The sequence below is a fragment of the Sciurus carolinensis genome, chromosome 6 (assembly GCF_902686445.1).
Source record: "Sciurus carolinensis chromosome 6, mSciCar1.2, whole genome shotgun sequence".
Taxonomy (NCBI): Eukaryota; Metazoa; Chordata; class Mammalia; order Rodentia; family Sciuridae; genus Sciurus; species Sciurus carolinensis.
Genome location: NC_062218.1, coordinates 14,688,988 through 14,716,651, shown reverse-complemented (window position 1 = coordinate 14,716,651; position 27,664 = coordinate 14,688,988). Strand labels below are relative to the sequence as shown.

Below are 27,664 nucleotides of genomic sequence, written 5' to 3'. Positions count from 1 at the left end.
ATTACACACCATTAGCTTGGGATCTTTGAAAATAAGTAGGATAGTTACAAGAAACCAACCTGTTCTGACATTAAGGTTCTAGTGCCTTGGTCTCAGAGTACAGGGCTTATAATTAGCCCTCTGAGCCTAAATGGCTTTGTCCAAACAGGAAAACTGTTCCCTGCACAGAAACAGCTCCCAAAAGATGATAGCAAGCATGGATATTCTTAGATACCTATTGATTTAAAATGTCTTCTCTTCTCTGTCCCACCATGTCAAAAAGCCTTGCAAATTGAACACAGTTTTTTCAAACAACTGGTCTTATCCCAAATGTGTGTGGGGGGGGGGCAGGGGTTAGATACCCTATTTAGAATGCTTAAAATAATATGCACTTTGCTGTTTGTTTTGCAAATAGAGACTTAGTGCTGCAGTTTATCTTAACACCTTTTTGAGAATGTGCATGCATAAAGACAATCTGTTGAATTCTGATAACTTAAAGCAGTGATTCTCTAATTCTGGGCTACCTACTACTTATTAAAAAACAGATTTTTAGGATCCCAACCTGCTTCAGGGATTGAGTCAGTGTTTTGTTTGTGTTTTAATTTGTTTTTAACAACTTCTCCCAGGGGATTTTGATAAAACAGTCTAGAATCACAATTGTAAAACTGATGTGAACTTTTTAAGGAAATAAAATGATTCCGTAAAGTTGAACTTCATCTACTGGTTATGGCTCATAATTCTTTGTATGAGTCAAGTTGGGGCAATTATCACCCATATTTTCTTATCGACAAGAAAATGATTTTTAAAAATCAAACTTTTTTTAAAAAATATTTTTAGGTTTACAGAAAAATTTGGGTGCCCATATAACCCTTCACCCTGCACCACCATTATTAACATGTTGCGTTAGTGTGGTACATTTATTACGAATGAAGAGCCTTTATTGGATTGGAGAGTGATTTGAAAGCTTGCCCAATATACCAGTGACGGGGCTGAAGCTGAGCAACAAAGCCACATCCACTGGAACAAGCTCCCTAGCAATTTCTTTTGCAAGAGATGTTGTGTGTAGATTAACACCATAAAGACTGTAATTGTTCTGCTCCAGTATCTGAACACAATTAGGTACAGGACTCATTTGACTAAGCACTTTAGTTGGTGTTGGGATGGTTGATATTTATCCTGACTCCATCTTAACTTTCCTTCAACCTTGAACACAACTTTTACTGGCTTAGAGCCCTAAGTGTGTAAGCCTGTGGAACAGAACAATGGCATAGCCCAATATCACTAGTTCAGACCTTGACTTTTTCCAAAGGATAGTGGGTGGAAGTAATGATATTAATGCTAAAGAAGTGCTCTGAGATTAAGTTACAAAGATGCTTGGATTTCCAAACAAGGATTTGAAATGATTGTTTCAGTCATTCTTTCATTCATTCTCTGAAACAGGCTGGGAACGCAAATTTTAAAGCACTGTTCTTTCCTTGAGGACCTGTTATTCTCCCAACTGTAGGTGGTCAGGGCATTAAGGAAGTCATGAGACTTACAATATCACACGGTCCTTCAGTTCCAGGAATAAACCCCAAAGGAGCAGGCACCTAACCTGATGGGCAGGTGTAGGTTGAGGTGGGGTAAGGGGAGTGACATCTCAGAGGGTTGCCCCCCGGAAGATACCTTTTAAGTTGTTTTAAAGGTTGAGCAGCAGTTGGTAGGTCCCCTGGGAAGAACTTCTCAAACCATTTGTGGTGAAGGACCAGTCATTTGGTTCCCAATCTGCCAACTGCCAATATGCTGTGCCAGGTGTGACTCACAAGTAAGTCGGACAACACCCAACTGGTGGGTTCAAAAGTCTATCCATAATGTGGTTGGATGTAGTGGCACTGTTAAATTGCTACAAACGTTTCTAAACCTTGACTTCCAATTTCTCTAGTTGTTGAAAATCTCTCTCCGCTCTGGACCAAGCAGCACCCTTCCAGAGGCAACTGGAAGCCTGTTAAGATAGCAGATTGTCAGGGGTCATCCTGCAGAATCTCACTCTCCGCATTAACAAGATCCTCAGGTGACTTTTAGGCACACTAAAGTTTGAGGAACTGTTCCTGAGGAAACCAGGGCTCCGTTTCAGATGTGACTTGAGCATTCCACGTTTCCTTTAGGTCCTGAAAAAGGGTTTCATTTTAAAGATACTATTGGGCACGTCCCCTTTCAGTTTACAAAGTTACATTTCCCCGCAGTTATGAAAACGACTTTTAACCCGACTGCAGGAGAGAAACTCAACGCGCGAAGGCAGCTTCCAGAAATTCTGCTCAGCCTCGGTTTTCCGCTTTGATCTGGCGCAGCTCCGCGGACCGCGCTTCCTACCCCGGGATCTCCCAACGCGGAGCTGCATTAATGAGATCGGGGTTGAGCCGGTTCCAGGGTCCGCTAACATCAAAGGCAGTGAGGACCCTGCCCTACCTCCCATGACTATTTAGTCTCTATCACTAAAGCGAGGAGTCAAGTCCCCGCCGGAGCCTGGATGGGCCGGGCGGGAGGACCACCGGTGCCTCCGGACCCAGGCACCTCCCAGCCCCTACGCGGGCGGCGCGCAGTGGGCGGGGCCTGGGTGGGAGGGGGGGAGAATCGTCCGTGGCGGGCCGAGGGCTGAGCCCCGGGGGGCGGGGCCGGGGCGGCACGGGGCGGGGCTCGGTTCCCGGCGGGGCGGGGCGGGGCGCGCGGTGGGCGGGGCGCGCGGTGCCTGCGAGGCTCCGGCGGGCGTGAGCCGGCTGAGCCGCGGCGCCGGACTGCTCACCGCGGCGGCTGGTGCGGGCAGAGCCACTCGGGCGCGCTTTGTGGCCGGCTGTCCCGCTGCGCGCCCCGAGCGCCCGCGGCGGAGCGCACAGGGAGGGGGCGCGCTCGCCAGCCCCCGCCGCCTCCCCCTGCCCGGGGGAGGAATGTGCCACCAGCTGTTCGCAGGCCGGGAGCGCTTAGCCCAGAAGTGAGGAACTTGGAGCAAGAAGAGACAAAGGCTGCAGTTGGGACGGATGCGGTAGAGACTTGGGTTGGGCAAACAAAAGGTGAGAGAGACGCGCAGGGGATCGGGCTATGGCCGCGGGGGCGCCCAGCGCGCTGGAGTCGCCGGGGGCCGCGCCGTGACACGACGGCGTCCCGGACCTGCCGCCGCGCTGACTTCCGCGACCGCGCGCCGGACTCGGGGAGCCGGGGAGCGCCGGAACAATGGACAACTTCTTCCCCGAGGTGAGTGGCCGCGGCCGCCGCCAGACCTGGCAGCCCCGCAGAGGCGCCCAGGCGCAGGTCTGCGCTCGGCGCTGCACGCGGCGCCTTCCCCGCCCCGGGAGGGCAACTTTCGGGAGCCGCCCGGAGTCTCCCACCCCCTCACCGGCCGGAGCCTGCGATGAGTAAGCCCGGGCAGGTTGTGTTTTGTCCCGCTCCCGGTGTGTCCGGGATGTGGCCAAGGTGCGTGGCCCTGTGCGTGGGCGGCTGGCTCCCCGGGTGTCCCGCGGCACCCGTGCCAGGTGAGCCCCGGAAAGAGCTGCCTGGGTGCAGGAAGCCCAGCAAAACGTTCAGCACGGACGTGCCTTTCTCCAAGAAAGGTCTGGTCTGGCATTTCCTTTGCAAAACGTGCGGGCTTCCTGTGCTGGGGTGCAGACTCTTCCAGAGGAGCCGGCTCAGAGAAGTGTGGGAGAGGGCCACAAGGGTTTAATCAGTTACTGTTTTCTCTGCCTGCCAGACCTCCTTGGAGCACGGGTTGCATGCTCACCAAGAAGTGCTCTTGTCGGGTTTGGATAATTCCAGAGCATGGGATCAGAAGATCCTGTATGTGTGCTGTCTGTCCTTGTCAATTTTTGATTCGAATTTAAAGCAAATTCGTTTAGGGCAAACAGTGGTTATTTTAAAAGACGAAAGCGATGCCCTCTTTTAGCCTGGACACCAATTACTAGAAACTTTTTCTCCTCTGGGATCGAGATTTGCTGTGGTTTCTTGGCTCCCTTTCCTTTCTTGGTTGTGTTTATTTAATAAATTTTGTTTAAGTTTGAGGTTTGAAGTGGCTCAAAGTAAACTTGGTTGACTTGAGGGAGACTGATGTGAATTTCGTTGAAAGCCCGGGGGTGTTTTGTGAATCTAGGGATAGTCTTGGAATTTCCAGCAAATCAGATTGGTGAGGGTTTGCCTCAGTGTTAGTTAACTTATTTTTCCCCCTTAATTGGATGTAATATTTCACGTTTCTCTACTCTTCAGATGCTCACTTACTGGTCTCAGCTACTTCTAATAGCTAAAGTGATATATTCTTGCATGATAGCAATATTCAATTTTTCAGTCGTCTCATTCATTGTGAAAGGTAGACTGGAGAGGAATTAATCATCCATCAATACCTATGTTTATTTAAAGGAAAATACATAAAATGCATAATTTTGAGACCTTAGTGTTTTCTAATCCGTGGGCTTTTGTTCTCTAGTGAGAAGGCACCAGGACTTTTGCTAGTTGTAGTTTGTCCCAAGGTAAATGACCTCAGGGCTTCTGTTTTAATTGCTTTCATCTGTGAGAAAACTGGGGCTCTGCCTCTAGGGAGAACCTTTACTTGGTGTTTGTTTGTTTTGGTGTTCTGGGTCCTTCAGAAAATCTGGTGAAGCATAGAATTTGAGTACAGTTTCTGGGGTCACAATCCTGAAGCCTGCAGTCCTTGGGTTGAGGGGGTCTGTGGCTCCCACTGGAAAGAACTGTGCCCTCTAGTGTAAGTGGGAGGAACTTCAGGATAACCTGAAGTACTGACCTAGTGTTCCCTATTGGACTTTAGATTATGCAAAGTATTCTTTTTCCTTGCACTTTCTTTGGGTAAGGAAACTTGGATGCTAGTTTTTATTTCTTTAAGATAATACTGAAGTCAGCCTTTATCCATCATCTACTCCATCCTCTTCATTTTCTACGAGAAGACGCTTAACCCAAAGGTGGTTAGTCACTTGTCCAAGGTTGAAGAACATGTTACAGAATGCAGAGTCTTCTTTGCTACCAGGGACTTTTGAACTTCTGGGAGATTCTTGTTTATTTAAGGTTATATTTTTCAATCTAGTAATTTCTAGTCAGGCTTCAAAGTTCCACCCGTAAAAATAACAACTTAGGGAAGCAGCAGGCCTGTAGAATACAAACAAGTGGTGTGTTAATCGGAGACACCCTCTTAATGTCGACCCTCTCTCTCTCTCTTTTTGATGTCTTGTAACAGGGCATCCTTTTGTTAAATTGCCCTGAAGATGTTGTCATGTCTGTTAGAATAGAAACAGTAAGTGTGCAGGTGATAGATTTCCAAGGCCAGCCAGCCAACTTGTAGGGTCTCCTGATCACTCTCCTGATCACTAAGTAGTACGCTGTTGTTCTTACTAACTTTTCCTACTGTGATTTAGGGATAATGACTTGTTGCTTGCCAGGCAACTGAAAAAAAAAAAAAAAAAAACAAAACCTACAGAATCAGATGTTGTGTGTTTTATGTATGAATAGCCAAATAATAAGGAAAAAATAGGAGCTATTTTCTCTGTAAGAGAAACCCTCACAGACCAGGGTTTCTCTAGCGGGGTACTGTTGACCTTGTAGGCTAGATGGACGTTTGTTGTGGGGGCTGTCTTGTGCATTGAGCAGCATCCCTATCCTTTACTCACTACAGACTGGTAACCTCACTCTCAAGTTGTCACACCCAAAATGTCTTCAAATATTGCCGAATGAACCACAGGAACAAAATCAGTTCCAGTTGACCTGAACTGAGCTAGACTCGTGAAGCAGTTGCCTCTCCCTACCAACTCCTTGCATCCTGCAAACACCGCCTTCTTGCCTGTGCTTGCCTGTGCTAAATGGGATCAGGCATCTATGGCCGGCCTGGGGCCAGGGAAGCCTGTGAGGCTTGTGCCAGTCAGCTGACACAGCTGACTTCAAAATGCGCTCCAGGATTGTAGAAAGGGAGGGCGCCAAACTCCCCAGTCGGGTTTCAGTTTCTTCACGGCCTTCATTAGATTTTTACGGCTTCTCTTGAGTTAATTGTGTGTGCACAGGTCGGGAAACTTGTTGTTTATGCGTTTCTAGGTAAGTTGTTAAAAAGTTGACTTCAGGCAGAAACCAAGTTTAGGTATGGCTAACCAAAATCAATTAAAAAAAAGCAAAGAGAAAAGGCTCAGCCAAAGAAGTGGCAAGACTACTGTGCAAACTTGTTGATGTTTTGGAGCTGTTTCCATGTCCCCAGGGCCAGGTACAGTGCTTTGAGTACTGTGGGGGCCAGTAATTTCTAAATGAACTTGACTTTTCATGTTTTCTATTTTAGGCAAAGGTGTGGCAAAATGACTGTTTAAATGCAAGATATTTTGAGGCTTATTAATGAGACAAATGAACACTTTGATTTTTCAGAATAAATCATGTAAAAATGTACACAAGTGAGACACTCACATATAAATATAGAAACAGGTATTAACGTTGTAAGGGATAAATTGTCAGGGGAAATGTCCCAGCTGCACCTCCTTCTCACAGCTTAGTTCCATCTGGGTTGGAATGAACGAGCCTGAGATGTGAAGTGGAAGCACCAGCCTCTTTTTCCACTTAACGTGAGAAGACACCATGGTTTTGGTTGACACCTGGGGCTTTGTAAGCTAGAACGCAAGTTCCCAAGTCTCCTTTTCTCCCTTTTCTGGTATTTTGTTGGTGTTCTCCTGGCATTTTTCTTATTAGGAAAACACTGAGACGTTGTTGTTCGGGGCAGCTGCCGCCCACCCCAAATCACCTCTCAGTGTGCCTGAGGGCTCCCTGTCTTACCAGGTCCCGAAGGCGGCCCCTTTGGCGATTGTAAATTCATATGAGGACATTAGGTAGGTCCCTTTTTCCTTGTCTCACAGTGGCATTCGCGTGCCCTGCCTTTTCTGCATGGTCCAGAAGAATTTCTTTTGTCAAGTACTCTTTTTTCTTTTGTCCCTGCTGTGTTGAGGACAGCAAAGCCTTGGAGCAGCTGCAGGCAGGGCAGTTGTTAGCCAGGCTGGCAGGAAGCTCTCTCCCCTCCGATCCTGGCTCCGAATCCTTGTTCTTGGTCTTCTACCTGTTCCCCAGTCGGGCGCAAACCGGCAAGCACAGGACCTTGACTGTCTAACCCGAGTGGTGGGGGAGAGCAGTGTTTGCTTCTCCAGATCTTCTGGCTCTAAGTGGGGTCACCTTTGAGGACATGAACCTTGGCTGTGCGCCTCTACTATTGTGATTGGTAGGATTTGGGTACCTTATTATTACTGGATTTCAAGATTTTGGATTCAGAGGACCTGATACATAACACATGTCACTGATCTGCTGGGGACATGCAAGTATGATCCACCAGTTGAGACTATATTTAGGTTGCCACTATTTCCTTCCGCCCAAATGCCCCTAGGCCCAGTGAACGGCACCCCATTCCTAGTCGTTGAAGCCTAGCTTCATCCACCCCTCACCACCTGTGGCCTCCCAGCCAGGTTATCTGGCCTTTAACTGTCTGGTTAGTACGTGTGCATAGTAGTGTCTCTCTTGCTTGGTTTTTTGGCAAATTCACGGTAAGATTTACAGAGCACTTGGCATATAGTGAGTCATAATAAAAAGTTAATTATAGGAGCTGGGATGTAGCTCAGTGGTAGGGCGCTTGTCTCGCACGCTCAGGGCCCTGGGTTTCATCCCCAGCATCACATTAAAAAAAAAAAAAAAAAAGTTCATTGTTGGGGGGAAAAGGGTTACAGAAACTGTACCTAAAAATTAAGGAGAGGCCCCCAATGGTGGATGAAGTACTGGCACTGACTGGCGCAGGGACATTGTGGCCTGGGAGTTGTTCCTTAGGATCAGTTCCTGGACTGGATTGGGCCAGTTTGATTTCTCACCGTCAACCTGAAGTCTCTTGGCAGCGTTTGTATTTCTGGAACTCTGTATACAGAACATCCCTGAGGCTTGTAAAATCAAGTTCAAATCCTTAGCCTGGTTTTCAAGGCCTTCTGATCTCGCAACTCTGGTTATTCTTTTGCCCCACATGAATTCCGCTCCAGAGGATCTATTGCCCTCCCCGCTGCTGACCTGTGTGTGCACGCCTCCCCCTGCTGATCGGGTCCTACCTGTCTCCTGCTCTTTGAAACTGTCCCCAGCAGCTCTCGCTCCGGGGAGTCCTATTCTGCTTCCAAGCCTGGTTCTTCTCTTTCGGTCTTGGGCGTAGGAAGAACCTAGTTGGCTTGCTAGCTCACAGAAGTCCTCTGTGTGCCTTTATATTTCCCTTTTCAAATGTGTAAACTGAGCCGGGAAAGTTAAAGCATCTTACTTATAAATAAGCTTTATTAACTCGTGTTCATGAAAAGGTCCTCAGGGGTGGGATTTGACCCCTCAAATAGCAGGTATTTTCCCCCAGAGTGCAGATTTTATGATGGAGGGGAGATGCTTCTAGCCTTTTCCCTTGATTGTCAAGCACTTTACAGTTCTTTGAAGACAATGGTAAATACGGCTCTGGTGTTTGTTCAATCCTTACTATGTGCCAGGCATGCTGCCAAGTAGTTGACATTCAGTAAGTCATTAAATCCACTGAACAACCATATGAGTAAGGCTCTATAATTATACCCACTCCATAGATAAAGAAAATGAGGCCCAGAGAGCTTAAGTAATTGGCCCAGTGTCACACAGCTGGAAGGTAAACTGGTTATTATTTGAACCTGGACACACTGTGAAGGGCCCTTACCGATGAACTTTTCTGCCCATCCGAAGGTTTGCTTTGCCTTCGGCTTGTGTCACCTTTTCTAGGTTTAGTTGTTGAAGTTCTGTACATAGTAAGCAGTTTGAAAGTGATTTTTTGAGTTGAAAACTACTTGGAAGTTTGGGAGAGTAAGTGGTCCTCACTCCAGAAACTTTGAAAACCCAGCAGAAAAATGATGATCAGATTTTGAACATGCCACCAATATCTATTTGACTTCCTTTTTACTTGGGAAAGACAAATGCCTCTCTTTCCTTGTCAAATGTAGTTTCTGGAGCTGCCAGCCCCAACCTCATGGGGTAGGAGGAAGGTTTACATAATAAGGCACTTAGGAAACTAGATTTCTGAGAAGTATTTAATTTATTGAAAGAAAAGGTAAGACTCATTTGTTTGGCCATTTCTAACTCAGTTATTGGGGTATTCTTTGAGGTTTTCTGATGTTATCTTTTCTTTGGATGAAAGATTCTGGCTCCTTTTCCAGCCTTTCTCCGCATCGGTTGTCTTTCGCCCTGTAGCTTATTCATTCTTGGGAGCGATCACTGACAGCAGGTCGGATCACTTCTCAAAGAGCATTCCTTGAATAAAACATTTTGCTGCCTTGCTAAGAGCTATTTGGAAAATGTGTCCACCAGGCCTCAAAAAAGAAACGTGAGTCCCCAATTTAAATCTGGCCTCTCACATCACATGACATCATACCATCTGACTCTGCCAGTTATAAGAAAAGGTGTTGGAGTTCTTGTGGCAAAGCCTCTGCAGGCCTGTTGAAATACAGTCAGCGCGAGGGAGAGACATGGGAGTTGTGCAACTAATTGTTCACCCTCAGTGTCTGCTCTTAAAGATGGCAGTTGCCTCGGCATAAAAGCATTTTAAATTGTAGTAATTAAAAAATGAGATATTTATAATAGAAGAGGTAGGCGAGGTTGACTCTTACCATGGGGGGTGGGGATACTTACCTTCATTACTACCTGTTGCTGATTCTTAGGCCAAGATAAAACAGGATTTGGGGATGTAAATAGAATGCAAGTGTTTACTTGGTATTTTACCCAACTTTGGGTCCCCAAAGAATTCTGTAATTCTTCTACTTTTTTTTTTTGGTTTGGGGGGGAGGGTCAGTGAATAATATGTGGGTCGTATCCACTGACAGTGGTATCTCATTGTGTGGAGGTGTGGGCTTAACTGAGGAGTCTGCTCGTGAGATCTACTTTGTGTGTTAAAATTCAGCGAACTTGATCTAAACTGCATATCATTTTTGAGGCTACCATTAAATGTTTTTGCTTCTTCTTAGCATCACAGATTCTTAGGTTACTAGGAATCCATTTAGAATTATGAGTGCTCTTGCTGGGAAAAAAAAATAGAAAAAAATAAAAGCTTGGATTAAATAAACATAGATTTACTCTAAAGTTTTGACTGTATGTTTACATGTCATCCTTAAATTCATTTTCTCTTTTCTTAATCCTGCAATGAATATGTACTAAGTTTAGAAAATATGTTAGGTGTAGAGAATGCTGTCAACAGCAGATGAAAAGAAGCTCTTTTGTGTTTAGTGGTGTGTGCTTTATCTTTTCCCTCCCATGCCTCTGTGTATATAAACCTATATATATATTTTTTTACTTAAGAGTTGATTGAGAAGAGCTTTAAATGTCAGGAAACTTGCATGTGCACAGGCAGCTCTTTGATATGCAGGGCCAGGGCCAAGAGAATAAATGTAGGCCCCATATCACACATCTGAATATTTAAAATTATGAGCCAAGCTCACAAACTGGAAGATAAAATGTCTCCTATTCTGCATCGACTAATATACCTTTGTAAGACAGAATTGAAAAATATATTTAAAGATAGTTATTGCTGAAAGCACAGTATCATAGGAATTTAATGACAGCGAAATCACTAATTATATGGTTATAGTGAAGATTTTCATATAATCTGTATTTTATAGACAGTAACACCGTAGTAGAAAACCAAAGGCAAATTGTTTGAATCATTGTGATTCTTCGATTGTTCTTTTATTAATTTCAGTCTAGAGGAGGCCTGCTTTGCTGAGGCAGGCTAGTACATACTGACATTGTTAATAAACTTCATAGAACAATATTTAGATTAAAAAATGAATCGGATTGCAGATGATTATTGATGGTATGAAGTACTACAAAATATTTGAATTTCATAAGTCTCTATCATTCTCACCATTTCTTAAGTTTTTTTTTTTTTTTCCTCTCTCTCTCTTTTCTCTTTTGCATTGCAGGGAATTGAAACCAGGGCCTTGCACTTGGTAGGCAAGCCCTCTACCACTGAGCTGTACTCCCTGCTCCAAAGCAAGTATTTCTTAGATTGTTCTTCACCCTCTTCAGTGCTGTAACCAAAACCGAAGGCTGGAATTAGTTAGTTAAAAATCTTAGAGATGAGACAATACCTCAATGCTCATTGCCCAGAAAAGGGTCTGTGAAATTATTTGGAGATTATGTCTGGGAGTCTTTTCCTTCTTATCCACGCAATTTTTTTTTTTTCTTATTCAAATTTTTAAATGTTTTCTTAAAATATCGTGTTTGTTGCATATTTCACATTTCATTCCTTTTTGATTAAGTGCGAATTTTGTCTCAAATTATTCGAAGCGTGTTTTTAAAATGAAATGGTCAAATGAGTTCTGTTTGGGATTTGGGGAAGGTTTGATAATATTATTAATAGTGATAGTACAGAGCAAATACCTGCTGCTAGTTCACATTCAAAATCAGAACTACTTTCCACCAAAGACCATGATTTGCACTTTGAAAAATTTCTGACCCCCATCCCCTGCAGGCTTTTTTTTTTGGTCATGGTGAAGTGTGGGCATTCAGAAGTCTACATCCCTGGGCAGGGTTCCTGGGTGTCTGAGCCTAAGGGTAGCACTGCCCATTTGGGGGTTGGATATATTGTTAATTATATGACCATTTTAGGTTGTTTCTAGATGTTTCTTTTTATAACAGCACATGAACATTGTTGTATCTAGTTCATTGCACACTTGTCTGACTGTTTCTTGAAGATAAAACTTTTCAGGAGTGGATTTGTTTGATCAAATGGTTTGTACATTTTGACTTGCACTATTTGGCAGCAAAAGCTTAAGAGAGGAGTCAGTAGAGCTTATAGGAAGCACAGCTGAGATACCCCACCATGGTGTATTTATGGTCATGGGGATTTTGTAGCTTCTCATGAGAACCTTTTTTGGAGGGGGCTGGGTACCTGGGATTGAACTCAGGGGTATTCAACCACTGAGCCACATCCCCAACCCTATTTTGTGTTTTATTTAGAGACGGGTCTCACTGAGTTGCTTAGTGCCTTGCCGTTGTTGAGGCTGGCTTTGAACTCTCGAGCCTCCTGCCTCAGCTTCCCCAAGTGCTGGGATTAGAGGTGTGCGCCACCACACCTGGCTTCATGAGAGTCTCGATGAAACACGCTGTCGGTGTAGGAAGTGAGCACATGATCCTAGATTTATGTGTCCACTCTTAGGCTCTTCTGTGCTTCTTGGTTAATTATAAGCAAGTCTGTTGATTGACTTAACCCCTCCCTCTATCCCAGCCTGGTTTCTGATGTTTATCTAAGGCCAGAACACCCCCAAGGGACCTGAATGGGACTGGTGGTGTAGCTCAGTGATAGAGCACTTGCCTATCATGGTGAGGTCCTGGGTTCAATGCCCAGCTCTGCAAAAACTAGACAACAATCCAGAATTAGACTTGGATGACTCTCACCTGGGAGCCATTGGACAGTTTGCTTAGAGGGTTGTTTTGTGTGGACTTTTCTTCTAATTTTCATTCTTTTGTCTTGCAGTGTCCTTGGCGTTAACTCTGGGCAACAATCATTATTATGTGGTTGCTATTCTGACTGTGGGTATTTAAGTACCTTGGAACCCGTCATGTGTGTGGCGGGAGGTAATGGGTATGTTTAAGCTTATTATTTATTAACCCAGGAAATCTTTCCATAGACTTCAGAATGAAAGCATTGAGTACCAAGTGAAAATACACAACACCTTTAACAATGTATTCCATTGTCATTTAGGACAGGTTTGCTTCTGTTTATTTCCACCCACATTATGGGTGGAAATAATGATGTGACCCTGGGGGATTTATCAATGTGAAGGTTGAAATAACTAGTACTCTCACTGAGACTGACCATCTTACTACTGCGGTAAAAGAGCACACGTTCTCAAAACCTACCTGTGCAGATGGTCAGAAACAAAACAAAACTCCTGGATTGGGTGCACTAACTTCTGCCCCTGCTAGGTTCTTTTAGCATCTTCTTCTCTGACTTACTGCTATAGGCCTGAGCTACAGGCCAAGGCGGACCACCTGCTGGTGGTTTTTCAACCTCAGATTTTCAGATGCCGGCAAGTGTTCCCTCACTCAAGTTCTTCTCAACCTGACGTCCTTGACGTTTTCAACTAAATCTTTGTTGTGGGGACTTGTCCTGTGCATTGAAGGATTTTGAGCATCATCCCTGTCCTCTAATCCCTAGGTGCAGTAGCACTGCATACCTCCAGATTATGACAGGCAAGTGTCTCCAGACATCACCAGGTAGCCCCCACGAGTCTGGGGATGTCGTCTCCAATTGAGCGCTGTTGTGCTTGGTCCACACTCTTCTGGCTGTAGATTAAGTTTAGGTCTCAGTAGCACTTTTTTCAGCCTTGCCCATCTCTACTCTTTCCTGATTGTTTTCATCTCTTTGAGTGATGGGACCACACATTCATCAGTGCTGAAGTTGCGTTCTACTTGGGATCCAGATTCTCCCCAGGAGGCGTGGGCATTTTCGTCCTAGCTTGCCATTTGAGTCATGTGTCGAGTTAGTCAACACGGGTAGAGTGTGCCCTCTGCCCTGAGGCTTCCGCTGGTTCCGTCTGGGTTCTTTCACCCCAAGTGCTCTTTTAGATCCTCTCCCTAGAGCGTTAGAGAAATATTTGGTTCTACTGAGTAAGTACCCTGACAGTTCTTCTCGGGGGAAAAAGAGGGCTGTCTTCTCTCCTAAAGCCTTGAGACCTGGCAAGGTGAGTTGCCTGTCACGGCCTCTCCTCCGCGTGTTTTGTGCAGTTTTATTCTGGAATCACTTTTTAAAAATGTATAGAGTTGAGTTAGAAGTTGACCAAGCAGTAAGAGAGATCCTTCCCGTGTATCTGTCCCCAGTGTCCCTAGTGGTGACATCTTACATTATAGTGGTTCAGTATCAGAACTGACATTTATGCAGTCACCAGCCCTTCAGTTTTCACTTGTTTTACACTCATTTTTCTATGTAGTGTGTAGTTCTAAGCAGTGACTGCCACACTGTCATAACAAAAACCCTTTGTTCCACGGTCCCCACCCCCACTGCTGTGTGGACCTGCCCTCCCTCCCTTCAACCCCCAGAAACCGCTTACCTGTCTTCTCTATGATTTTGCCATTGAGTCGGTATCTCACCTCAGCTTTTTTCACTCTTTGCCCTTGAGAGCCTTCGCCATGCTCTGGGTGCCAGTGGTGGCCCATCCTGTTTCCGAGTGCCGGTCCCTGTTCAGGCACGCTTTTACATCTGGTGGTGCACCATTATCATTCTGAGGCTGACAGTCATTTGCATAGTGTTCCCTGTAAAAGCACTGTCCCATGGCTGTAAAGAGCTCAGATGCTCCTGGCTGTCCTTGCTATTCTCCTAAACAAGTGCTGTTTTCCAAGAACTTTTTGATTTCCAACTTTATTTCTCAAGTTTGATGTAGATTTGGTCAGACCTGATGCATTTTGAACTCTTGCTCATCATAGTACAGATTAAGGAATGCCTAGACTTGGTCTCTTTACCTGAAATGGAAACTTCAGGAACTTGCATGATTGGGCTATTGGGATCTAGCTCCTTTGAGCTGACAGTTAAAACAGCCCACATGGGAAAAAGGTACACATTGCTGGTGGGGCTGCAAATTAGTGCAGCCACTCTGGAAAGCAGTATGGAGATTCCTCAGAAAGCTTGGAATGGAACCACCATTTGACCCAGCTATCCAACTCCTTGGCCTATACCCAAAGGACTTAAAATCAGCATACTACAGAGATACAGCCACATCAGTGTTCATTGCTACTCAATTCACCATAGCCAGATTGTGGAACCAACCTAGATGTCCTTCAGTTGATGAATGGATAAAGAAACTGTGGCATATATATACAATGGAATATTACTCCGCCTTAAGAATGATAAAATTATGGCATTTGCAGGCAAATGGATGAAATTGGAGAATATCATGCTAAGTGAGATAAGCCAATCTCAAAAAACCAAAGGACGAATGATCTCGCTGATAAGCGGATGATGACATATAATGGGGGGTGGGAGGGGTTAGCGTTAGGGTTAGGGTTAGGTTTAGGGTTAGGGTTAGGGAGGGGGGCAAGAATGGAGGAAGGAAGGACTGTATTGAGGGAAAAGAGGGGTGGGTGGGGAGGGGGGAAGGGGGAAAAAATGACAGAATGAATCAAACAACATTGCCCTGTGTAAATTTATGATTACACTAATGGTATGCCTTTACTCCATGTACAGAGAATCAAAATGTATCCCATTTGTTTATGATAATAAATAAATAAATAAACAGAAAACAAAACAAAACAAAAAAAAAGCAGCCCCACATGGAATAGCCAGGTGAGCAGATGGATGCTAGAGTTTGCCATAGACAAGACTTCTTTATTTTTATTTTATTTATCTATTTTGGGGTTCCAGGGGTGCTTAATCACTGATCCACATCCCTAGCTCTTTTTAAAAAATTTAGATTTTTTTAAAATTTTGAGACAAGGTCTTGCTAAGTTGCTGAGGCTGGCTTTGAATTTGCCATCCTCCTGCCTCAGTCTCCAGTCAACAAGAATTCTTTACATTTCTTTTTTTTTTTTTTTTTTTTTTTAATTTGTGGTGCTGGAGGTCAAATCCAGGGCCTCTTCAGGCACACGGGGCAAGCACTGTACTACTGAGCTGCACCCCAGCTCTGGACAGCACTTCTGGGGACCCTGAACACAATGCAACAGGATGTCCCGTCACTCATTAGCATCTCAGCAGGACCAAGTGACAGGGGATTTCTTGGATGTGAACCAGGACTTCTGTGAACAAAGTCTCTTTGACTCAGACATAATAGTGGTGGTGACAGTGAGTGGATTGTCCTCATGAAAAGATGTGTGACAAGAAAAAGTTGAGAAGGCATGGGACAGACTCCTCCAAAGGTTTGCCACTCTGTGGGAGCGGGTGGCGCTTCTCAGCTTTCAGAACCAGGTGTTCCCGAGGAACCTGCTCCGAGCATGCGCGTAGTCCTTCAGATCCTTCCAGACTCTGGTGCGCTGGTGCTCTGCTGGGGAGGAATGGCCAGTAGGGCAGCTAGGGGAGTACTTTTCTGGTTATTTCATGCTGGACAGGGGCTTTTCTTATGGCCTGCTTCTGATTGCCTCTGGCCTCATTCTTTGAAAGAAGAGATGCTTGTGGGGTGCAGGCAAAACCAAACCCAAACCAGACCCTCAAAAATCTTGAAAGAGAGGCAAACCCCAGGAGAGTGCAGTGTTTTCTTTCACTTTTTTACTACACCAGGTGAGGGCCACCTGATCAGCCAGGGGTGGGGCTGCCTCCGCCTCTCCCAGTCCTGGAACTGTCTGACCTACCTTTACCATGACTGCCAGTTTCTGAGCTGGCCTGCTGTCCTCTTGTCTCCACCAGCCCGCCTCCCTGCCCATCTTGCTGTCTTTCCCATTTGTAATTAAAATCTTAGTTGAGATTGGTTCTGAGCCCGGGGGAGACACCCTGTATTCTGCTCTTACCACTGAGATTGTCTGTCAAAGTCAAGTCAAAAAATTCCTCTACATACTAATTTTCTTTGGAACACTCTTGTTTTATATGAAAAACATCCAATTGCCCTTGTTTGTTTGCCCACGTGTGTGTGTAAAGTGTGTCTAGTGTTTCAGCAACACAACAGATATGTGAGCTGGTATCTCTCAGCTATGAAAAAGAGAAAGACTTTGATTTAAATTAGCATATGTGTGTGTGTGTGTGTGTGTGTGTGTGTGTAAGTCTAACATAAGTTGTCCTTCAGTGTTCACGGGGATTGGTTTTAGGATCCCCTCTGATACCAAAACCCTGTGATGCTCAAGTCCCTATATAACATGGCACTGTTAACCTGTGCACATCCTTGAAATACTTTGTCATCTCTGGATTACTTGTGATACTAAATACAATGTAAATGCTGTGTCAGTCATTGTTAAACTGTTGTTCAGGGAACAGTGACAAGAAGAAAAGAGTTTGCATGCATTTAGTACAGACTGCTTTATTGTTTTGTTTTCAGTGTTTTTGAACCATGGTTGGTGGAATCCGTAGCTACAGAACCTGGGGTTGCAGATGCCCCCTGTGTATGTCGTGTGTGTGTGTGTGTGTGTGTGTGTGTGTGTGCACGCGCGCGCATGATAGAGCATCGGAGCTTCATGGTTCCTGGCTGAGGCACTTACAGCGGTTGGCATGGGAAAATGAAGTCTTTACCAAGACTGTGTTGCCAAAGGTTGTTGCCTAAATCTAGTAAATAAGCTATTTGCTAAAGAGAAGCAGAATCTTCAGACAGCCTTGTTTTTGAACTGCTGACCGTTTTCTGAGAAGATAAGAGCTGGAAGCAGCCTCCCCACCATCTCACACAGCCTTGCCTTGTGGGCATGGGGTCATCAGAGGGATGTTTTGTCTGTCAGGAATTGTGTTGCCAAGATTTTCCTTCTTTAGGGAGTCTTCTCAAAAATAGGTGCCAGATTCAACTTCAAGGTTATGAAGTTCAGGTACAGATTGTAAATTCTTGCATTGATATTTTTTTTTTTCAGACCTTGAGAACTACTGAAATTCTCTGATTTCCTCATGGTGATGGAGTTTCTGAGCTGTAACAATTTCCTTCTTACCTTAGGGCAGATCTGGTTAAATTCAGTTACTTACTGTGTTGTAGATTCTAAAACTGTAGTCACTTCTTTTACATAAGGCCAGTTCATCTTTCCTATAAAATACTTAAAAAGATGGGATCTCTTCTTATTTTTAAAGTATCTGTTAGGAAAAAGAACATTTGATAAAATATGCCCTTCCTTATGAAATTAGGGCTAGGTTTTTACCGTACTGTATTTTGAGGAGTAAACAAATCAGGGACTCCTTGCCTATGTTGTGAAGGGTAATTTATGCAGCTGTCTTTTTGTCATCCTTATTATTTTCCAGTATTTTACCATAGAAAATTAAAACATAAGTGATCAGTTCTGAGAATGCAAACAGGGAGCAAAAATGCTTGTAGCCTGGCTGCAGCACGCTTGTGGGCTGTGCATATGTATTGTTTGTATTTTAAGAAAATGTGCTTCTGAAACAGAGAAGCCTCCTTTCAAGGAGTTAAGAGGGCGTTTAGCAGGAATGTGACTTTATTTTCATGTTATCTTTGAGATTTCCAGTAGATTCCTTTTATTCTTCAGCACAGATAGCAATGTTACTTCATCTAAACTCTACCATGAAATGATGGGGTCAGAAACATAACAACTCAGATTTTTTGTACTGAGTCTCTTAAAATCCCCGTTGGCTTTTAAACCTCCACCAGGTCCCTAAATGTGAGTCTTTAGAGTTGGCCGTGTGCGTGTGAAATGAAATTAGATAGCCTCAGAAGAATTAAAGACCCACATGAGAGTTTTCTTTTGTCTTATGAAATGTTTGATGCAGTTGAGCAGCTATTCCCTCATGAAAAGCATAATTTTAGAGGAGTATTAAAAAGGAGGGTATATCTTGTCTTTGTCACAGTTCAGTTTAGGACAAAATTACCTTTAAAAAAAAATTCTGTGTAATAGCAGTGTTCTTTAACTTGGCAGCAGTGTATTTGTCAAAGGAAGAAAATATGTGTACTAAAGATTTGATGGGGTGCAGAGGTTTTGGTGCAAATCTGAATGAGTACAAATCTACCTGTGGCTCAGCCATTGTGCTGGCAGTTTAGCCTCAGTGAGTCTGCATTTCCTTCTGTCAGTTGGTTTTTTGTTTGTTAGTTTGTTTTGTGGTACTGGGGATTGAAGTCAGGGGCACTCTACCACTGAGTCACATGCCCAGCCCTGCTTTGTATTATATTAGAGACAGGGTCTCAGGGAGTTGCTTAGTGCCTCACCATTGCTGAGACTGGCTTTGAACTTGTGATCCTCCTGCCTTAGTCTCCCGAGCTGCTGCTGGGATTACAGGCGTGCACTACTACACCTGGCCTATCCAGTTTTTTGACTTGTAAAAATTTACTGAACACTTACCACAGCCTGGGACTGCGCTACATCTGTACATGTATGAATTCACTTAATCTGTCCCATAGTCCTCTGCAGTTGGTATGGTTTTTATCTCCTTTTTATATATGAGAAGACAGAAACGGGAAGTTATGTACCCAAGTTCACACCACTGGGAAGTGGTAGAACTGGGATTTGGAAGGGGTCTAGCTGCGTGGAAACATGAATTCATTTGGAGTTTGTGCAAGTTTGTAAAGGAGATGAAAGTGGAATCTGTGGAAATCTGCAGGAATGTGTATTTGCTTCTCCATACAAAGTGGACCAGCATCCTGAGATACAAGCCCAAGAAGAAATCCCTATTTTTTGTCAGTGACTGGAGCAAGGAATAGAAATTTTCTTGTAAACAAAGCAAAGCAAAAACAGAGTTCCTGCTGTTTTGTGGTGGCTGCAGCTGAGTGGTAGGCTTAAGGAATTCTGTTCAGGGAAAAGATTCAAAGAATAGTTCCAGTAGTTTTTGTATGTGTCCGGGGAGCGTCCCTACTGAATGCTCAGGTCACACTGAATTTCCTAAATCATTTTTCTGGACTGTAGTCTGTTTTTAGTAAACTTCAGATTCCCATAGACTGTGTTTGCTTTGGATTCCATGCAGTTTATAAATCTTGCTTGTAATTTGCTGAGCTGACACTTATGTCCACTTGGTTCATGTAAATGACTGGCGGTTGTCACAGCATTGTGGTTGTGGTCTGTTCACACCTTCCTCACCAGAACTAGATAAAAGTGCTGTTTTAATCAAGTTTAGTGATAAAAATTTTAAACTATTTTGGAAATTGATTCCACTACCATTTTTTTTTTTCTTTTCCATTCGTTGCTGGAGGTTGAACCCAGGGTCTTGTGCATGGTAGGCAAGTGCTTTGCCACTGAGTTACAGCCCAGGCCCCAGTGTGAGGTTTTAAAAGATAATGAATGGTTTACATTTAAGTCAACTTTTCATAGTTGTAATTCAGTTAAGGTAGTGATACTTGGTAGCTGTTCATGTTTTTCATTCCTAAGGAATATAGATTTTATAGTTTAAAAAGAAATTATTAGCATAGTTAGATCAACAGATATATTCTCTGCGATAAAGTGTGCCGCCTGGATATTGCCTAGGGGTGGATACATCATCAGGGTGGGGTTAGAGTAATGCTTTATATGGAATAGCAGTACTCAATTTTGTCTCGATATTTAGCAATATCTGGAGACATTTTTGGTCGTTAACTACCAATGTGGGGAGGATACAACTAGTGTCTACTGTGTTAGGAACCAAGGATGCTCTAAGCACCCTAGATTGCACAGGGCAGCTCCCTCAACAAAGACTGACCTGATCCAAAATGTTAGCAGTGTCAAGACTGAGAAACCTGGATAAAGATTGGCTTACCCTGGTACAGTGGCGCATGCCTGTGATCCTAGCAGCTCAGGAGGCTGAGGCAAGAGGATGGCAAGTTCAAAGCCAGCCTCAGCAACTTAGTGAGCCCCTAAGCAACTTAGCAAGACCCTATCACTTAATAAAAAATTTTAAAAAAGTGCTGGAGGGGCTGGGGAGATAGCTCAGTCGGTAGAGTGCTTGCCTTGTAAGCACAAGGCCCTGGGTTCGATCCCCAGCACCCAAAAAAAAAAGGGGGGGGACTGGGGATGTGGCTCAGTGGTTAAGTGCCCCTGGGTTCAATCCCTAGAACCAAAAAGAAGAAAAGATTGGCTTGTTTCTGTAAGATTCTGCACTCTTTTAATTTGTTATTTTAATCGTCTGTATTTTTAGGTAAAATCATCACTGCTGAAGAAATTTCCTGTGGTGTCCTTTTTGGAGTGTCTGTGAATAATGCATTCATCTGATTTTTATTATTTTTATTATCTTTGTTACTTTTAGTTTATCTTGGTTATCTCTGATGGTATCTTAGTTCTTTTATTCCAACATTGATTTTTATGGCATTAGTGAGTAGTTGGCTTGCAGTTGGATTTTCTAGACCTTCTTGCTGATGCATTTCCACTTATCCTAAGACGGAAAGGCATGGACCAAAGGACCAGTTTGGCAAAGAGTGCCGGAACCCGATACGTGTATTTCTGAGATGGACGACGGATAGAGGGGCCAGCATTGGCAATCTGTAGTCTACTTGCTGAACCTCCTCTTGCCCTTTGTTATTTTCGTTAATTACCAAACACTTAGGTTACCAGCCCTGATAATGCAGAGGCAGCCTCTTTGAGTGGAGTCAGTGAACCTCGCTAGCAAGCTCCACACCTTTTTTCTTTTCCATTTCTCCCAGTTTTGATGAGTGTGTGATTTTTCTTTCTGCCTAATTTTCACCAAGCATGTGTTTTTCTTGCCAACCACTGGCAAGCCCTTTGCAAATTTGGGTAGGGGCTATTGAATCTGCACTTAGTTGTTTGTTGAAAATAGGATGACTTACAAGTTCACACTTTTACTCTTCTCATTAAACCTTCAGGCATGATTGAAACAGTTGGGTCTTCTTAAGGTTCCTGATTTAATTTGTGGTTTAGGAGTGACTTCTTTCCATGTTTTTCCTTGCCGATTTTTCTGTCCTATCAGGAGGAGGATAAAAGAAAATAGTTTAATCTGATTTTTCATTGACTTCATTGTTTTTTCTTCTTTTTTTCCCAGTGTTAGAGATTGAAGCCAGGGCCTCGCACGTGCTCAGCACACACTTTGCCCACTGAGCTTCCCTTTCAGCCTTTGTTGCTTTTTTAACATTGGAAGACTAAGTGTACAAGACATCTGGCTATATGAACTTTTTTCCAAAAAATTAATTAATTAATTAGGCTAGATGAACTTTAATGTCATGTATGACCTGCTTATTATTTGGATGTAATTTTAGTAAGGAGTCCTTGGAACTCCAAATGGTATATTTACTTTGTTAGATCAAGAGTTGGCATCACTATCTGCTGGTTACAAATGAATTTACTAAGTGGATAATTTGTTGAGCACTAGCTGACCTGATGCGGAATTAAGGCCTCTGGACGTGGTTCCTGATGGAATCTGGGCTAGACAGGTTCGTCCTGAGGCTTCAGCAGTGACATTCTTACCAATGAAGAAGTTAACACTCTGGACCAGGCTGTTCAACCATTAAGTGACATGTCCCAGTATTTGCTCATCAGCTCTGTTAATCCAGATTAATGATTAGAAATAAGACTATGCTGAGTGATTTCCTTGCATTAGAGATTGCTGTTTGTTAAAGACCACTGTTGATGGAATTCCACATGATTCAGTGGTGCCATGGGACTTCTGGTTGACCTGGCATGCTGTGAGACTAAGCTGTCCTGGCAGCTGGGGAGAGTCCCACTCCCTACCGTTACTGCATGATGCTAAGCGGTGGCAGAGAGCACCAAGCAAGGGCAGTTGAGTCATTGATGAACTTTTGGAAGTTTCCTCAGATTCATCTATAACTAGGAACCTCTAAAACTAACAGGAACAACAATAGCAGAGGACACTTATTAGGCACTTACTCAGGGTCTCATTGAATCCTCTGTGTGTTTTCTGTTTTAGTCAGCTTTTTCACTGATGTGACCAAAAAACCCTGAAGACAATTTTAAAGGAGAAAAAGTTTATTTGGGGCTCATGGTTTCAGAGTCCCAGTCCATAGACAACCAACTCCCTTACTCTGGGCCTGAGGGGAGGCAGAACATCATGGCAGAAGAATGTGAAGGAGGAAAGCGATGTTGTACATTGTATCGGGAAGCAGAGAGAGACACTGCAGACCAGGGACAAAGTATAAACCCTACGGGCCTGCCCCCAGTGACTCTGCTCCAGACACACCCTCCCTGCCTACAGTTACCTCCCAGTTAATCCCTATCAGGGGATTAATGCACTGATTAGGTTAAGGCTTTCATAACCCAATCACTTCACATCCAAACTCTCTTGCATTGTCTCCCACATGAGGTTCCTGGGGGAGACACCTCATATCTAAACCATAACAGGTTCCATAGCTAATCCCACGTACAGGTTTAGAGGACTTAATCTCTTGTCGGGTCGTCCAGCTAGCTGGGATCCAGGTCTCTTGGCTGGTCCAGGATTATGTGATTGTTTCTTTCCTTCCAACTTGCTGTGCAAGTGTTTATCACAGCTGTCCCAGCCGGTGCATCGTCCCATCAGGCAGAGATTGCATTTCAAGGTTATTTTCATGGCATGGGAACTCGGTTTTGTCTAGGACTTTCTCAAATGTAGGACATATCTGGGGCTGGAACCTCAATATTTACAAATAGGCAAAGCAAAAGTAGTGCACTCAGCAGGAAGAACAGGTGTGCAGAATCAGCAGTGAGCAAGGTGGGCCATGGTTTTCAGACTTCACCAGGCCCTGCAGGCAGTGGTCTGGGACGTGCTGGATGCCCTTTTGGTGTCCACTCTCTGCTACTGTAGACTTCCCTATAATGGACAGCAGGTTCTTCCAAAGCTAGTCCCATGGCTTTGTAGAGCTACAAGAACTCATTGTGTCCTTGGGAAGGTTATTGCTTGTGGACTCACAAAGTGGCAGTGAGGAAAGGCCATGGGGCCAGCAGGTGGGCTCTGTTGTGGGTGGGCCCTCTCGGCCCTGCTGTCCATAGGTAGGATAAAGCACCTTGTGCTCTAACCAGCTTCCCAGAGTGCTCTAGGAAGACGGCCATCTTGAACATGAGGCTCAGCTCCCAAGAACACACTAACAGTAGTTCTTCATTGGCTTGTGGGTAGCTTCTGTTCCTTTTTCTTCCTGATCCTTCATGCCACTGAAGTCGATGCTGTGGGGTAGGACGTGGGCGTCTGCTTCGCCAGCTCAGCATGTTGCACTCTTCTTCAACTGAAACCCTCTAAGAGGTGCAGACAGTAACACAGGTGCCCAAGGTCACTCCTCCACCTGCCTCTTGGCCATCTTTTTGTTTTTGTGCCTCTTCAGCACTGTACACTGACTTCCTCCCCTGTCCCTCCTGCTCTGTAGGCCTGGACTTTGCTCTGCCTGTCGTATTTGGAGCCCTGATTTGGCCAGCTTTTTATCTGACCTTAGTGTGCACCTGTGTAGCATAATTCCAACTTGTCTCTCTTTTTCTGGCTTAAGAAGTTGTGGACTCCTGGCCACAACCTAACACCGGATCGCACAACTGCCTATTCTGTGACCCTTGTCGCTGCCCCAGCTTGGTCCCACTCTCGTGCTCGACCATCCTCCTGCTGATCTTCTCTGGTGTGCTTGGCACTGGCTGCCTACAGGTTTGACTTGGTGCCCTCCTGGGGTCACAGTGACGCGACGTGCCCTCTTGTCACTTAAGCTGGAGTGTCCACCCTGCAGATGCAGTTTTTCAAAAGATTCTTCCACTCCCAATCCCATAGAGCAGGAGAGTCTCCAAAACCAGGGGAACTCGAAATGAATCACGCAGTCTTGAGTTTCAGCTGGCCATACAAGGAGGCAGAAAATTGCAGTTTGAAACGTTCACAAGCCGTTCACGTCCTGAAGGTCTGGCTTCCTTCCAGGGTTGTCACGGATTCCGCTCCTGCCTCGTGCCTGTTGAGGAAGACTCGATGAAGACTCAGCATTTGAATTTTTAAATTAAACTGGCAAGAGTTTTAAGACAATATTGATACTTACGTGTACCTTTCTAATAAGAGAGAAGAAAGAAATGTTTTATATTTGTTTGATGCTAATCACAGGAGGAGGAATCACTCTGAGAAATGGAGGCTCTATTTTGGTAACTGTATGAAACCAAGGGGAAGGCAGAATCTTTTTTTCCTTCATTTTCTGAGGAATAAACATCTTCGTCGCCTTCTGGTGCTTGGTTGGCAGATGGCCAGAATGTGTGCCTGCCGGTCAGGAATCATCCCAAACCAAACTAAAGGGAAAACCTGACTTGCAGAAGGTGAAATTCAATCTCAGGGAGGGGACCTGGGGGTGGAGGGCGGCGGTGAAGGGTGGTGTCTAGAAGCTTAACCCTTGGTGACTATAAATAGCATACTTACTCACTTGGTGGCTAAAATACAGACTTGAAGAAAGGGTTTTCTTCTGCCATTCGGTCTGATCTAAGGGATGATTCAGTATGTTATATCCAAGACCAGGCTCCACTCATACTCATTTTCTTTTTGATTTGAGCCAAGTTGAATAAAGATCCCTGCTTGATGAGTCCATTAAATAACTGAAGTACATCCCTTCAAAATCTTACCCAGAATGGGGGCATTATATACAAAACAATTTTTTTAAACCCTGTTTTTTAAACATTTTTTAAACCTGTAGTGAGACCCAGACTATGTGGAGCTCTGTGTAAAAGGGGAACAAAGACTGGCCCACAGGGACTAGCAGGTAGGGAGGGGCAAGAGGGAGTGGTGGAGACTGTGGCTTACTGGTGCTTATAGATAGGTCTTGGAGGGCTCGTGTTGCCAGGCCTTCTACTTTTAATTAATTTATTTTTTGGTACTGGGGATTGAAGCCAGGAGTGCTTAACCACTGAGCCCCATCCCCAGCCTTTCTGCTTTTGAAAGAGGCCAGAAATCTAGATTATTCCATGAAATGTTCCAGTTTATAAAATGTTGACAAGTAACACAACATGCTTTGTTTTTTTCCTGAGCGGCCCAAACACAACTTGGCTGGGGCTTGTCCTCTTTAGATAGTGAAAAGTGACGCGTCTTAATTTTGAGCAGAAGGGGATGGGAAGGTTTGTATTTTCCTTCACGTTAGTTTTGGCTTGCATCCCAAAGTATTTACTCTGTTGTGCAGCTGTTTTGGGACAGTGGTGTCCTAGGTTTAATTTCTGCATTTTTGGACTTGATCTCCATGTGATGCCGCCTTTTGGCCCATTCTTTGTTTCACTTGGTTAATCCAGGGATAGAAACTGGATAATCTTGTCTTTTGAAGGAAGGAAAATATTTTAATTTTGTACTTTAGAAGTCTGCTCTCTCCTTTATTTTTTGCAGAGATGTGAGGTTTGGAGAAATGGACGTCATACTAAGATTCTGTTCCTTCCCTGTTGTGACTTAGCATTCCTTCAACAGTGACCATAGAGTGCCTTAGGGAGTGGAGCGTAGATGAGAAGGTTCTGGCAGCACGAGAACCTGGGTGCCTGGGTTTCGATGCTGTTTTCATGCTTGCTGGGAGTGTGAGCTTAGGTGAGCTAGTCACCATTCTGTGCCTGACACTCCCACTTGGAAGAATTTGCTAAAAAGCATACTTGCCACCTGGGGTTGATGGGGAATCAAATGGTGAATGCATTTGAAATTCTTAGAGTGGTGTCAGTGAGCACTGAAAAATATTAGATAATGCAGTCACTGTTGTTATTACTACTAAAGTTTCAAAATATTCATGCCCATTTAGTGGGGAGCATGGTTATGAGCGTTTTCACATAAATTTAATGTGATCCTTATAACTGCAGTTTAAGAACACATTATTATCCCCATCTTGCAGAAATCACATTATTTGTTTTTTTTGTTTTGAGGCAGGGTCCCTTTTTATTGCCCAGGCTGGACTTGAACTCTTGGGCTCATGTGATCTTCTGGCTCAGCCTCCTGAATAGCTGAGGCTATAGGTGTGCGTCACTATATCCAGGTATACAGCACTAATTTTTATGGGAAAAGAATGTAGGGCATAAACCCAGGTGGAGCTCTCTGACCTGTCATTTACCATCTGCAAATGTGGACAAGTCGCTGTCTTCTGGCTCTAACTCAGGTTTCTCATGTGTAAACAGAAAGACTGGACGGCATTGTCTTGGACGATTCTGTCAACCGTGATTTTTTTAAAATTTTACTCATTTTTTGAGATAAGATTCACCTAAGATAAAATGAACCACTTCCAGATGTATAGCTCGTGGCAGTCGGTGCACATAGTCATACAGCTGTCACCTCCATCTAACTTCAGAACAGTTTCACTTCCCCCAATAAAACCCTGTGCCCATGAGGCAGTCCCTCCCCAGCCTCTCCTCCCCTGGCCTCCTGCAACCACAAACTTTCTCGCTTTTTCTATGGCTTTACCCCTTCTGAATGTTTCATATAAACAGAATCACGTATGAGGTGACGTGTGTCTGGCTTCTTTCACTCAGCATACTGCTTTCAAGATCCATCTGTATTGTAAGCATGCACGGATTTGTCGTTTCTTCTTGTAGTTAAGTACTTTTCTAGCATTGGCTCTGATTTTAAATAGGTATGTGTGAAACACATTGTAAGAATATATACACATATACCGATCATTTGTTTTACATACATAATGTATATTTCTATGTTTCTCTCTGCTGATGTCTGTCTGGCAAGAAAGCCCACATCTAGTTTGGAACGGGTTTATTTTTTGTTAGTGTCGTGGTAGCTCTTCCAAAAGTCCCACTCTGTACTTCTGTTTTCAATTGATATGCCTAATAAACATATTGGAGTAGTTTATGTCCCCTGAATACACACAAGCAGTAAAAGCCATTGGAGGTTTGTAACCCTATCTTGAGGCACTTGATGGTAGTTCGTTCACAGGAGCCTGGGGCTTCCCCATTGGTCAGTTTAGTTGGATGTGCACATATGCCTCGTGTCTCATGGTTTTATGTCATTTTCATCATTAGTCTTAAATATGTGCCAGTTGATGTGACTATACAGATTTCCTACTTAGAACAGCTTAAGAGAACCTTCAGAGGTGCTTTCGTTTTAAGTGGTTCTCACCTTTTGCTCCTTTATTTTTTATTTTGGAACCGGGGGTTGAACCCAGGGGCACTTGGCCTCTGAGCTACATCCATGGGCCTTTTTAATTTTTATTTTGAGACAGGCTCTTGCTGAGTTGTCCAGGCTGACCTCAAACTTACCATCCTCTTGCCTTAACCTCTCAAG

General features: G+C 44.1%; 1 protein-coding gene across 1 annotated transcript in view; it reads left to right on the top strand.

Moving 5' to 3' along the window:
• The first annotated feature begins 2,723 nt into the window (after positions 1 to 2,723).
• The window catches only part of Myo10 (myosin X), a 204,935-nt gene continuing 179,994 nt past the window's right edge, over positions 2,724 to 27,664 (top strand). Inside the window, exon 1 of the mRNA XM_047555005.1 lies at positions 2,724 to 3,204. Within this exon, the coding sequence (XP_047410961.1) occupies positions 3,184 to 3,204 (21 nt within the window). The 5' untranslated portion in view covers positions 2,724 to 3,183. The remainder of the gene's footprint in view (positions 3,205 to 27,664) is intronic.